The sequence below is a fragment of the Mandrillus leucophaeus genome, unplaced genomic scaffold (assembly GCF_000951045.1).
Source record: "Mandrillus leucophaeus isolate KB7577 unplaced genomic scaffold, Mleu.le_1.0 Scaffold621, whole genome shotgun sequence".
Lineage (NCBI taxonomy): Eukaryota > Metazoa > Chordata > Mammalia > Primates > Cercopithecidae > Mandrillus > Mandrillus leucophaeus.
The window spans coordinates 612,788-627,291 of NW_012106709.1; the positions used below are offsets into that span (position 1 = coordinate 612,788).

A 14,504-nucleotide genomic window follows, 5' to 3' on the forward strand; every position below is an offset into this window, starting at 1 on the left:
ACAACTCTGGCAATGAGAATGGGATCTGTGGGACATCCCTCTTGCTCTGGAGCCTGCAGATGGGATCCTGGGAAAACTGGAAAAGGGTAAGAATTCTTACAGAGGGACTCTAGTGTATCTGTCTCCACAGTGCCTGATCAACAGAGGAAGGTAAAGTTATGTTTCTTCCCCTACAATACTAATATATGTTGTAAAGCATGCTTAAAATAAGAAATTTTTAAGGGCATAATTAAAAAATAAAAATAAATTTTTAATGTTTTCACCTATGCCCTAAGTATTACACACTTCCTGGAGAGTAAATGCCTTTTTTCTTCTGACAACATTAAATAATAATTGTCACTACAGAATCAAGGTATCTAGAAAAATAAATAAATTTATCAGGAAGTCTTTGTGTTTACATCCCTATTACGGAAATAAACACACACCTTGAATGTGTCACTAAAAATATAGATCTGAATTTTGCCTTTTCCACGAGAAAAACACCCATATAAATCCCAAATCAGTGACTTCTTCGACTTCTTCTACCAATATTAGATTCAAATCATTGTAATCATCTGACACATGCTTCCCTTCCCTTGGTACTCCATCCATCTCTTATGGAATGTTCTCATGACACACGAATGGATCAAATGGAAAAAGAAGGCTGGGCGAGAGAAACAAAAAATGCAAGAAAATACAAACAAATCTCTTTGCTTTAGTCAAAAACTAACCCAACCTGAATTTTTATTTATTTTATTTTTTTGAGACAGAGTTTTGCTATTTCCCAGGCTGGAGTACAGTGGCATGATCTTGGCTCACTGCAACCTTCACCTCCCGGGTTCAAACAGTTCTCCTGCCTCAGTCTCCCAAGTAGCTGGGACTACAGGCGCCTGCCACCATGCCCAGCTAATTATTTTATTTTTAGTAGAGATGGGGTTTCACCATGTTGGCCAGGCTGGTCTTGAACTCCTGACCTCATGATCCTCCCACCTCAGCCTCCCAAGTGCTGGGATTACAGGTGTGAGCCACTACACCCAGCCTGAATTTTTTTTTTTTTTTTAATTCCTGGGAGTTTCAAAAATTTTATTTGCTTGCTTTCTTTAATTTTAGTCACTTTTCATTTTACCAAATCAATATCTCATATCTAATCTAATTCTGTCTACTGTCTATAACAGATATGCTATTTTAAATTTTTACCTAATTAATACTTGAGGCTGAACTATAAAATCTCTAGGGACAGAGGCACTGTCTATCTTTTTTACCTTTACATTCTTGGCACAATACCTGACTCTCAATAAGTATATTTTAACAAATAAATTAATGAGACAGAAGACATGTTCTAGAGCTCTCTATGTAAAGTGATTATATACTGAATGAAAAACATCCTTAATCAGTCAAATTTTAAAGGTCTATTTTTATGTATGTGATATTGTCTCACTTTGTCACCCAGACTAGACAGAGTGCAGTGATGTGATCATAGCTCACTGCAACCTTGAATTCCTGGACTCAAGCGACCATCTGGTCTCAGCTTCCCGAGTAGTTGGAACTACAGGCATGGGTCACTATGCCTGGCTCCACTTAAAGATTATCCCTCAATATAAAGAAAAAATGTACATAAATCTTGTTTTGTTTTTCTTTTTAATGAAAAAAGAAAACAAAAGAAAAGCTACATTGGCAAGTCTGTTAGAGTGGGGCCATGTTGGCCATTTAAAATCTCAAATGGCAAAACTAAAAGTGATAAAGTACACTAGCTCAAATCCGGTACTCTCAGCTTGGCATTCAAACCTGTAAAGCATAATCCAGCTTTTTCATCCTGCTAGTTCCCTCATTAAAGAGTTAAATAAATGTTAATGCATGTTCTTTCCATATTTGTATAAGAATCATATTTTTAACTTTTCAAAAATTATGCCTTGTAAGTACCAAGATGTCTGAGAAGTCAATTAAACTGCATTGCCTGAAAATATACCTCCTAGGCTCCTCTTCTCAGTCCATCTTTTCTTGGATCCTGGAATGAAAGGATTCCAGGAGGCAACACAATTTCAGGTTCGCTGACTAAATTTTTCTATTTTTTTTCTTCTGACTTGTGTTTTTGTTTGTTTGGTTTTTGTTCTTGGCCAATGTTGTTTTTATTCTTGTTTGTGCATAGCCAACAGGTTATTCCCGATTGGTGGCAGTAGTAACTGGGAATTTGGTTTTATGTTCTACTTATTTGGTGATCTCTTTTGTGTAGAGACAGGAATTACTCTTTTTCAGATGAGAGACAACAGAGATATTGGTTTGTTAGTCTTTTTGCTTTTCTGTCTGTGCAAATGTATGTCTTACCTTCCATTGAAAAGCAGACTCTCTTTCAGATCTGAATTTTTATATTCTAGGTTTATTCTGACCTGGAGCTGAATATGTAAAATTAAAGCTGTAAGTTCTCTAAGTATCTGCATACCTCTACTGAGAAAAGAATTTACTTCTCATGTGTAATTGTAAAAATACTTTTCTAACTTTGGAGTAATTAAAAATGTATATTGTGAAGTCTCTAGAAATAAAAAAAGATTGTGATTGGTTTATAGATACCAATAAGCACTCCATATATTTAGCATTCTTAAAAATCCCAGAAAAGTTTTTTCAAAAACTGAATTTCTAACACTTTAAATGTGCTAGTCTATTAAGAAAGAAAAAAAAATCTTCTGAAAGAAACTACTAGCTCAGAAGCATTTTCCTACAAGAAGCTATGTTCACAGAATCACTGGCAAATCGGATCATTGTTCTCTTTTCAGTGTTTGATCACTGGTTTAAAAGAAACTGTTTTCTCCATAATTTTATCAGGATAGAATATAATACAAGAAAACACACACACACACACACATAAACACACACACACACACACACGCATATAAAACATAATATGGGTTCTTTTTCTAATCAAGATACTAACTAGACTTCTGGTTTCGGCTCCAATATGTAAAGAGCTGGGAAGTCATCACTTATGTCTGTACAAAAGGAAAAGCTAAATGAACTAAAAATCAACAATTTTTCTTGGAAGCTTCAGAGAACTGAGCTTGCAAGGCAAACTGCCACCCCAAAATCTGGAGAATCAGGCTAATCCAAAGAGTCGACAGCCAAGATCAGTTTACCTGAAACAGAAGCAACTAGAGTCATAAACTGGTAGGAAACACTTAAATGTTAATTTTGACAAATTCCTGGGGGGTGAGTGTGGACTAGTGTTAATAGTGAGAAACTCCTGGGAGCCACAGTCTTGGGCCCCCAACACTTTTAAGGGTTTTACCTCCAGGAACCCTGCCATGTTCTCATAGAGAAGAGCTAAAACAGATTCCCTTCTGTCTCCGGCAGGCAGAGGGAAAGAGTATTTGTGAAATATTCACAGAGCATTTTCTATAACAAAGGCTTATTTTCCGGGGGAAGGATTTTACCAGAGCCTTACTCCCACCCCAGGCACAGGGCATTTCTCCTACTGGACTCTCTCTAGCCTTTCTCTCTCACCTAAGGGAACTGAGGGAAGCTAAGGAACACTGGTGAAGGTCACAGCCCAGGAATACAGACCCCGTAAAATACTGAGATTTAATCATAAGATTATGGAATGCTTTTCCTCTCCCATGCCTTACCACCATATTAGCAGGACTCTGGTATAATGGTAGTCTACTGGAAAGAGTAGAAAACACATAGAATCTGTTTAAGGAATAATTCCTAGAGAAGCTCAAAGACAAAAGTGGAGACAAAAACGAACACTAGAGGAAGTTGAGGCCCCGGCACCTACCACTACAGCAAACATTAAACACAGCCCAACACCTAGCAAGACTTCCATAAATTCTCTAACTAAAATGCCTGTTTACCTCAAAGAATGAAAGAATTGTGGGACAATTTCAAAATGTGTAACAGATGTATCATTAGAATACTAGAAGAAAAGAGAGATCAAAATGGAAGAAATATTTGATGTAATAAAGTCTTAGAATTTTCCAAATTAATGACAGATATGAAATTACATACACAGAAAATTCAAAGAGCACCAAGTGGTTCTCTTGAATATTCACATCTCAACATATCATATTCAAACTAAAAAACAAATAGATTAAGAGAAAATCTCGAAAGAAACCAGAAGAGGATAAGAACGACGGTAGACTTCTTTTCATGCAAGAAAGAAGAGTGGATTGAAATATTTAAAGTGTGAAAAAAATCAACTTAAAATTTGATATCCACCAAAATTATCCTTCAAAAGTGAGAGAGATATGTCAAGACTTTTTTCAGACAAAAACAGGGAATTCATCACCAGACAACCTACTCTGTAAGAAATGTTAAAAGAACTTCTTTAGGGAGAAGAAAAATGATATAGGTTAAATAAAACAAAACATGGATCTACATAAAGAGAGGAAGAACACTGGAGAAGAAACAACAGTAAAATAAACATTCCTCTCAAGCTTACACAGAACACTTAACAAGACAGACCACATCCTGGGCTGTAAGACACACCTTAACAAATTTAAAAGAGATTATACAAAGTGTTTTCTCAGACCACAGTCAAATTAAACTAGAAATCAAAAACAGAATAAAAGCTGAAAAATCTCCATATATTTGAGAATTAAGCAACAAATTCCTAAATAAAACATGGGTCAAGGAAGAAGTACATAGGTCAATAATATATATATTTACATATTATGTTTATGATATAAGTGCATTAATTATAAAAGATCTATAATCAATAATCTAGCATTCAACTCAAGAAATTATAGAAACAAGATCAACTTAAGCATAAAGCAAGCAGAAGAAATGTAATAGTATACCTTACAGGAGACAAACAAAATTACAATTAGGAAAACAATACAGAAAATCAACAAAACCAAAGCTGATTGTTTGAAAACATCAATAAATTTGATAAGTCTCTAGCCAGGCTAACAACAACAACAAAAAAAAAAACAGAGAAGATATAACTTGCCAATATTAGAAGTGAAAGCGGGGTAATCACTATAGATCCAATGAACATTAAAAGATTAATAGGAATATTATGAAAAACTCTATGCCCACAAATTTGATAACTTAGGTGAAATGGACCAATTCCTTAAAAGACATAAACACCAAAACTCATAAAAAGAGGAATATATCATTTGAGTAGGCCTATATCTATCAAAAAAAAAAAAAAATCCATTCCCTAACTAATAATCTCCCAAAAAGAAAGCACCAGGCCCAGGTGATATAATTGGCAATTTTTTTCAATCATTTAAGGACAAACGAATACCAATTCTATATCATTTCTTCCAGAACACTTCCTAACTCATCGTATAAGGCCTGCACCACTCTAATAGCAAGACCAAATAAAGCCATTACAAGAGAGAGAGTGACAGACCAATGTGGTTTTTAAACATAAATGCAAACATCCTCAACAAAACATTAGTAAATCAATGTATAAATAAAACTATACACCAGGACCAAGTGAAATTTAATCCAGGTATGCAATTTGGTTCAATATCTGAAAATCAATTAATGTAATTCACCACATCAACAGACTAAAGAATCACATGATAATATCAATTGATAGAGAAAAAGCATCTGACAAAAGCCAGGATCCATCATGATAAAAACTCTAAGGAAACCAGGGCTAATGGGAATCTTCCTCAACTTAATAAAAAATAATGATAAAAAACATACCTTTAACATGCTGTTTAATAGTGAAAAACTGTATGCTCTTTCCCTAAGTTAGAGAATAAGGAAAGAATGTTGCCTTCACTACTCCCATATAACATCTTACTGAAAATTCTAGTTAGCTTTAACACCAGAAAATAAAATAAAAGGTGTATAGACTGGAAGATAGAGTGAAGAAGGAAGAAATAAAATTTTATTTGTGCATAACATGATTTTTCTATGTAGAAATCGCAGAGATTTGAACAATGTTTTTTCTTTTTTCTTTTTTTTGAGACAGAGTTTTGCTCTTGTTGCCCAGGCTGGAGTGTAATGGCCTGATCTCGACTCACTGCAACCTTTGCCTCCCGAATTCAAGCGATTCTCCTGCCTCAGCCTCCCGAGTAGCTGGGATTACAGGCATGCACCACCACGCCCAGCTAATTTTGTATTTTTAGTAGAGATGGGGTTTCTCCATGTTGGTCAGGCTGGTCTCGAACTCCTGACCTCAGGAGATCACTGCTTTGGCCTCCCAAAGTGCTGGGATTACAGGCATGAGCCACCGTGCCCAGCCCCCAAAATTCTTAAACAAATAATCAATTATAGTAAGGTTATAGGATACAAGGTTAATATATGACAGGAAATTACTCTCATATATACCAGCAATAAAACTGGGGTTTGAATTGAAAAGCACAATACCATTTACAATAGCACCAAAATGAATGAAATGCTTGTTACAAGCTTAACAAAATGTGTATAGGATATATATGCAGAAAACTACAAAACTCTAATAAAAGAAATTAAAGATATAAATATATGGTAGAGATAAACTATGTTCATGAATTGGAAGGCTCAATATTTTTAAGATGTCAATTCTTTCCAACATGATCTATAAATTCAACACAATCCCAATCAAATCCCAGCAAGCTTTTGTGTAGATATCAACAGAGGCTAGTTAGTATAAACTTCCTAAATTTCTTATACTGATTTACTGATCAGATAGGTTAACACTATTCTTATATAAAATCTATGATTATAAAAAATAGAAAATTATGCATCTGTTCAATCAAATTGAATTATAATTCTGACAAATATTTCATAACCACAGAAATTATGATCTGTACTATGTCAATTTAAATATAATTCTTTCAGATCTTTAGTTAATGTAAATACTGAAAAAATACTACACTGTTAATTAATAGATAATCTTTGAATACTTGTATATTTCCAAGTGTAATAGAATGCTGAACCATTAGTCCCAAACATCATTTTAATGTATGCATTTTGGCCTCCTATTTTTACACTTGTGGAGTAGTTTTAAGAGAGTAGAAGCAGTAGTGGTAGAGAAATAGGTTGCCTATGCAAGGTAAAGGGATATGTGTTGTTTATAAAAAAAAAAAAAAGTGGTTTTGTCCTCAAGTACCTGGCTATTTTAAGATATAAAAGAAGATAATAAAGGCATAATTTGAACACATGTAAAAAATTGTAGGAGTTTTGTAAAAAGTAAGTTTCATTGCCCTGGTTTCTAATGACTGCAAATAATAAGACTAACTAAAAGCACTGAAATGTGTTAAAATTTTGCAAAACTTTCTGTTTTGATGGATTTATTAATAAGAAAAAAAAGACCATGAATGCTTTACAATAAAATGTTATATTCGAATTTTATATTCTCTGTTAAAATGTCAAATTGGTCTTGGAGAATTCAGTCTACCCTTTATCAGAGGTGGCAAAAAGTTTTTTCTTTGTAACCCTCCATATGTCATCAGAATAATTTCCTACTTTTTGCATACTTTATCATGTCTTTGACTGTTTTAAAATGTTTTTCATTACTAAATGCTAGGGTTCATTATAACTTCATTTCCTTCTTCTATGTTTTATTTACAAATTTTGTATTGCCACTTTGACTAACAGGCAGCCAAGCCAACGCCAATCTTTCTTCCAAGGCACCTTTGATACCCTCTTAATGAAATGATCAAATTTTCACTGACAACTCTTGATTTTGCCTTCCTAACATCAGAATTCAGATTAGCCAAAAACCAAACAAACAAAAAACACCAAACAAACAACAAAATATTTTCCATTTTTTAAATATCTAAACTATCTCTGGAGTTTCCCAGAGGGCTCCTGGACATTCACAAAAGATCTGATCATTCATCTTATTAAAAAAAAAAAGAAAGAAAGGGATGCTAGAAATAATTAGCCTTACTTAGTAGGCTCTATATCTGTTAATTGATTCAACACTAATTAGTTGTGAGCTGCAAGAAAAGACTTACCAAATCAAGGAAAGCAAAGTAAATTACAACATGGCCTCAGCATACCATATTAATTTGTTAGGACTGACATAACAAAACACTACACTCTGGGTGGCTTAAACAAGAAAAATTTATTTTCTCGCAGTTCTGGAAGCTAAAAGTTCAAGATCAAGGTGTCCGCAGGATTAGTCCAAGATCAAGGTGTCAACAGTGTTGACTTCTTCCAAGACCTGGCTCCTTGGCTTGTCTTCTCACTGAGTCCTCACCTGACCTTTTCTTCGTAGTTGCGCATCCTTTGTGCTTCTGAGTGTACCTCCTTTTATTATGACACCAGTCTGACTGGATTAGGGCCCATATATATGACCTCATTTAACTTCAATTACTTATTTAAAGACCCTGTCTCCAAAAACGGTCACATTCTGAGCTACTCATATTTGGAGTTCAACATATTAATTGGGGGGGGGGGCAAAATACAGCCCCTAATACCTACTAATATATTTTTAATTTATTTGTTTGGAACAGAATATTGTTTCTTTCCATATAAATTTAACATCCCCATGAGCACATAGTAGAATCCAATAATAAATGAAGTGTTATGAGCATTACATAATTATTCTTTGGTTGCTCACATGTCATTTTGGCACCTCATGTCACCATTCAAAATATCACTTACTAAAACTATAGTTATTTCTAAAGATAGGCATGAGAATTTTGGTCAAATGTTTATTCATTCTAGGAAAATAACCTGGAAATTACTTCTTGAAATAAATCCTTTATATTGGCTTTTTTAGAAATTATGATTGGATTTATTCTCCTAAAAGGAGAGGGGAAATACAGTCAACTATGTGTTAGAAGAATAAAATATTGTCTGTTTATTAATTTTCCACATAAAATATTTAAGAAGTTTGAAATGATAGTTATTTTATAGATATATCATGACCTTTCCATGAGATATCAAATCATCTTCATCTACCAGTTAATTCAAGAAAAAATCAAGAGATTTAATGAAAAAGAATCTCTTTTTTTTCCCCTTTCTCATTACATAGGCCTGCCAACCTAGTGATGGACAGAATTTGCCACGGTAGAATGCTCCATCAGCTCAACCCCATGCCACAATCCCAGTAACACCAAGACAATTGAACATATTCAAGTAAAGCAGAGTAGGCTACTAGTTAAAGTGTTGCTCGGAAATAATTATTTAGGCAATGGAAATTGTGGATAACTAAAGATACGATGTTTTCTTTCATTTTCTTAAGAAACACTCAAAGTCTTACCCTGGCCCCTTATATTTGACAATGAAAGTTAACTGGCACATATGGTGCTGACCCTTCTTTGAGATGTACTCCACAAACCTATGAATTGTCTTAATTTTGCCCTGTTATAACACTTCTGGTTTTCACTGCAATATAAAGCAAGATTTGATCCACAACCAAATATCTCTATCTGTGGGAATTTTCTTTGTTCTATACTGAACCTCAAAGGACTTGCAAAAGTCAATAAACTACGGATGTATGTACTCCTTAGCAAATAACCAGTTTAAACCACATTTTTACTAGGGCTTTATAGTATAATGACAGTAAGTTGAGGTATAGTAATACTATGACTAAAACTAAATGTATGTATGTGTTATAACTGGCTGATCATACAAATAATTATTAAATATAAACACATATGCTTTTGTAGATTTGTTGGAGAGATTCGTTAATTGCTTAATGAAAGATGTCTTTCAGATACTAATTCCTTCATTTAGTTCAACAGATTAAATTTTATATGAGAAGATATTAGCATGCATGCAATGAAGTGACAAGGACAACCAAAAAGCTTAAATGTTAATGGGTAAGATACAGCATTCTGGTTATTTAAAGAATGCAGCAGTATAATGTTCATTTTGTATGCTTCCATTTGCTCTCTGCATAGACAAAAATGTCCTTTTTAATATTTATGCAAACATTGCAATATCAAGATTGTTTCTACATATTTCTGAGTTGTAAATAAATTATAAAACTTTAAACAGTGTATGAATAATTCCAGATAAGCTAAGATTGTGCATTTTCTAATTGGTAGAGCTAATCAGGACTTGACATTTAAAACCAAAGCCAATGACTTTTTGTGCTATAGTTTTAAGTCATTATCTAATCTTTTGGAGATTCTAAATTTATAGTGTGCAGAAAGCTTTAATATAAAAATGGCTTTGCCACTAGAGTTAATTTTTTCATGAAGGAAAATTACCACTAATACTAACAGACCTGTGTCTTCATTCCCCCCAGTCCCTTTAAACTGCAGTTCAATCGGGTATAATCATTTTTCCTCCCCCAGTAGGGTGCAGAGAGCCCTCTAGCTTCCAAGCCTGTTTCCTACTGAGGTACATATTGGCCAGCATACAGCTGCTCAGAACAACTATTTGCATCTACAATGGGGTCATCCCACCACAATCTTTTCAGATCAATATGATTGGTACAAACAATAGTTTGATTTTGATTGCTCTATAGTACGCTTGGGTAGAGCCTCTGAATGCAAGTGAATTGCTTAGAAACAATGGGCTGGTTCATCATTTAAAGCGTCCCTTTGCAAACAGCTGCCTCTGCCACACTCACCCTGACAACGTCCAGAAAAACAGATGGTTTCAGCATTCATGGCCAGTTTAGTGAAAGCCCCTGAGTCAACCATTCAACGCATGTTTTTAAATCTATTTTATATTAAAGGATAATTTTCTCCACTAAAAATTTTAAATATATTTAAACTCTCTAGATGGATCTAAGTTGAATTAAAATGAAAAAAGTAGGTATTTTCAGAGGTGAGAAAAAAATCCCTTTCATAAGTCAATATAGCCAGGTCTTTTGTTAAAACTGTATAGACTTTCATGTATGGTATGGGTAGTAATTCTGCAATACTAAATGGTAACAATAATAATACAGCTTAAGTCCCCAAGCATTGATCTCCTAAGCTTCTGTTGTCTATTTAAAGGCAAGCCTTAAGGTTACTTTAAAAGAAAAGCATTTTTCTCCTGGTTTTGTTTTACCACAAGAAAAATCAGTCCAGGGAATTGCAATGAGAATAACGCAAGAGGCACTGTCATTCCTGCATGCTATCATCACTCATTTACAGAATATGTTAAAATATATTTTGCATTCAGTTGGTTGCAATGACTGTGAAGACTCAAGTATTGATCCAAATGCATTAGTATTTTGGTGATTTAAAAGAAGTAGTAACTATTACATGTGGCTATGATCTCAATACTATTTTACTTTGCATTTTTATAGTAAGCATTGAGAGCAAGACAATTGTTACCTGTTAGCTTAGAGAAATATTTCAATTTCAAAAATGAATTATTAGAAACAGGAAAGTAAACGTGTTATAATTGTCATAATTGACTTTTTTGTTACTATTATTTACAATTTAAAATTTTGGAAGAGAACCAAACCCAATGTTACATATTTTTCTGAATACCCCTCATTCATGTCATAACTCTCTAAAGATACAAAGGAGATTAAAAGAACATTTGACATACTCTTGTTAGTAACTACCTTCTGTGGAATATATTTAATCCCAATCTGCATTTATAAATCCATAAAATTGTATATACCCTCACTTTATAGAATATTTTATTCCTAAAATCTAAATACAAAGTATGATTATAAAAATAAATTCTAAGTCATTGACTTTATTGTAAGTTACTACTATAGATCAATATAAACTATATCAATATGAATTTGAATTGATAAATTATCATAAATTATAAGTTCATTGTGAATTACAAATTATTTATTTTAAATATATTTATTACGTTATTTACAGATCTATATAAGCATACATAAGTATATGTTACATATAAGCATACATAAGTATATATTGTATATTACATAGGCATATTTATACATACTATATATTTATATATTATATAGTTTTTATATATAAACATAATACTTAATATAGTGTTACAGTAATATAGTATAAGTCATATAGTATATTATATTTATATATTAATAGAATATACTATACTCATAATATATAAAGTGTACAGTTGACCTTTGAACAAGGTAGAAACTGGGGCACTGATCCCCACTCCTGCACAGTCAGAAATTCACATACAACTTTTAACTCCCCAAAAACTTACCTAATAGCGTACCATTGACCAAAAGCCTTACCAATAACATAAAAAGTTAATTAACACACATTTCTATGTTGTATGTGTTATATGCTATATTCTTACAATAAAGTGAGCTAGAGAAAAGTAAATGTTATTGAAAAAAATCATAAGGAGGAGGATGAGGAAGAGGAGGGGTTGACCTTGTTTCAGGAGTGGCAGAAGTAGAAGAAAATGCATGTATACTTGTATACCTGTGCAGTTCAAACCCATGTTGTTCAAGGGCAAACTATGTATATATTATTTTTATATGTAAATATAATATTTATATAACTAACTTTACTAAAATGGGGATAATTTTATGTATTTCACTGGGCTCCTGGCTGGAATAAATTAGATTATGCACATAAAAGCACTTAACTCAGCACCTAGCTATTCATTATTATTATTATCATCATCATCACCATTGTCATCATCATTTCTAGAGAAATTATAAAGAGAACATAGAGCAAAAGAAAGTATGAAGTCACCCAATGGGTAAGGGTAAAAACTTTCAGAGGAAGAACTAAGATCATTGCCTAGCCTATGACCCATTGCAGCACCTGGAAGCCACGCTTCACAACTTCAGGATCTGTTGCTGTCCTTCCCACCCAAACTCCTCTTCTGGGGACCACAAGAAGATTTTTGAGCATGCCAGCCATGGCCAATGTTGAAGCAGTGATGATGTCTGATGAAATACATCATCAGATCTGTATTCTACAAAGATCAGTTCATCCACTATTCAGTCATCTTTGCCCAGGACTGAAGCACCTGCTGAGGAGCTCTGATGTTGGGTGAGCAGCAAAGCAGAAAGTGGAGCTCTTCACCCTTGGTGTGTCTACCATCTTTAAATACACACAGACACACACTCCCCTGTCTATTATCCTTCCTTTTCCTTCTAAGAGTGGTCTATCTTCACCATTTCTCCTTCCTCTCCTACAATCCCTCCCTGGTCTTCTGCCCCAAACACTCCACTGCAACTGTAATTCAAATCCAATAAATACTTCTCAGTTCTTTTGGTATTTGATTTTGCTGCAGAATTTGAATCTGCTGATCATTCATTCTCCTATTCATTTACCTGCCCCTGTGCTGGGTCTTGGAGATCCAAGGAAACACTATTGAAATTCTCTGCTGTTTAGCATGCCTCCCACACTCTCTCCTAGCTTTCCTCTGACTTTCACAATCACTCTCACAGATTTACCTTCCCCTACCATCCAGTGAAAGGCTTAGTATTCTTCAGGGTTCTATTGACTATGCCTGTTCTCAGTCTACAAACCCTTATTTTCTGTCCATTCATACAACAAAACCCTTGCTGAACATCTCCTACATCCGAATTTTATCTGCGCCCATGACTTCAACTAAATATGACTTCCAAACTCACATCCTTCATTCACTCAACAAATCGCGTTAAGCATGGTGCCAGGCAGAGTGCTAGGCTCATTCATGTGCTGATTAATAAACTACAGTCTCCATCTTCATAGAGCTGCTTGTGTAGTCTACAGCTAGAGAAAGATAACTATGCAGATGATTACAACACTGAATGACTCCAGAGATGAATTCACAAAGGTTAACCTCACATGCACAAAGGATTTAGATTTTATTCTACATGTATAAAAGTAGGGGAGCGACATCACCAGATTTGGTTTTTCTTTTCTTTTCTTTTTTTTTTTTTTTTTGAGATGGAGTCTCGCTCTGTCTCCCAAGCTGGAGTGTGGTGGTGTGATCTTGGCGCATTACAACCTCTGCCTCCTGGATTCAAGCAATTCTCCTGCTTCAGCCTCCCAAATAGCTGGGATTACAGGTGCACACCACCACACCTGGCTGATTTTTGTATTTTTAGTAGAGACGGGGTTTCACCATGTTGGCCAGGCTGGTCTCGAACTGGTGACGTCAGGTGATCCACCCGCCTCGGCTTCCCAAAGTGCTGGGAAAACAGGTGTGAGATACTATGCCCAGCCCAGATTTGTATTTTAGAAAGATCAGTCTGACTAAATGTAGAAAACAGATTAGAAGGAGGTAGAGAGAAAAGGTACCATAGTTATCCAGGTAAATGATGATGGCAAGCTGGACTGAGGGAGAGGAGTGGGGACAGAAAGCAATAGTGGATTTTAGAGCTATCTAAAAGTTGATTTGAAGACTTACTGAATCCTAAAGCTAGATATGTGAGAAACTCTGGGAAACGGGACAGGATACATGGGGTCAGGTATGTTCATGTTGCTGTATTTCTATGGTACAAACAATATCATCTTGTTATAGTTCTTATAATGGCACTTTGTAATTCCCTGTATACGAGTTTGTCTCCTGCACCAGACCAGCAGTTTTCAGTACTTTTCTACCTCCATACTACCCATATATTTAATCAACTTCCATTCAAATATTTCTTATTAAAAACAGGGTGGGTGGAAGTCGGAGGAGAAGAGAAAGGAAGCTCAATTTCTCTAGGGGAAAATATGATAGAGGAGTTGAAAATCCTCCACTAACTACATACAAAGTTTCTTGACAGCAGGTGAGGCATCTTTTTTTTGTGTTTA

The 14,504-nt window shown here is 34.5% G+C and overlaps 1 protein-coding gene across 1 annotated transcript in view; it reads right to left on the reverse strand.

Annotated features, from left to right (window-relative positions):
- Window positions 1-14,504, reverse strand: part of LOC105553988 (25-hydroxycholesterol 7-alpha-hydroxylase) — a 196,813-nt gene that overhangs the window by 133,672 nt on the left and 48,637 nt on the right. Inside the window, exons 2-3 of the mRNA XM_012000203.1 lie at window positions 7,310-7,338; window positions 1,012-1,018 (exon numbers count right to left, since the gene is read on the reverse strand). Coding sequence (XP_011855593.1) covers window positions 1,012-1,018; window positions 7,310-7,338 — 36 coding nt within the window. The remainder of the gene's footprint in view (window positions 1-1,011; window positions 1,019-7,309; window positions 7,339-14,504) is intronic.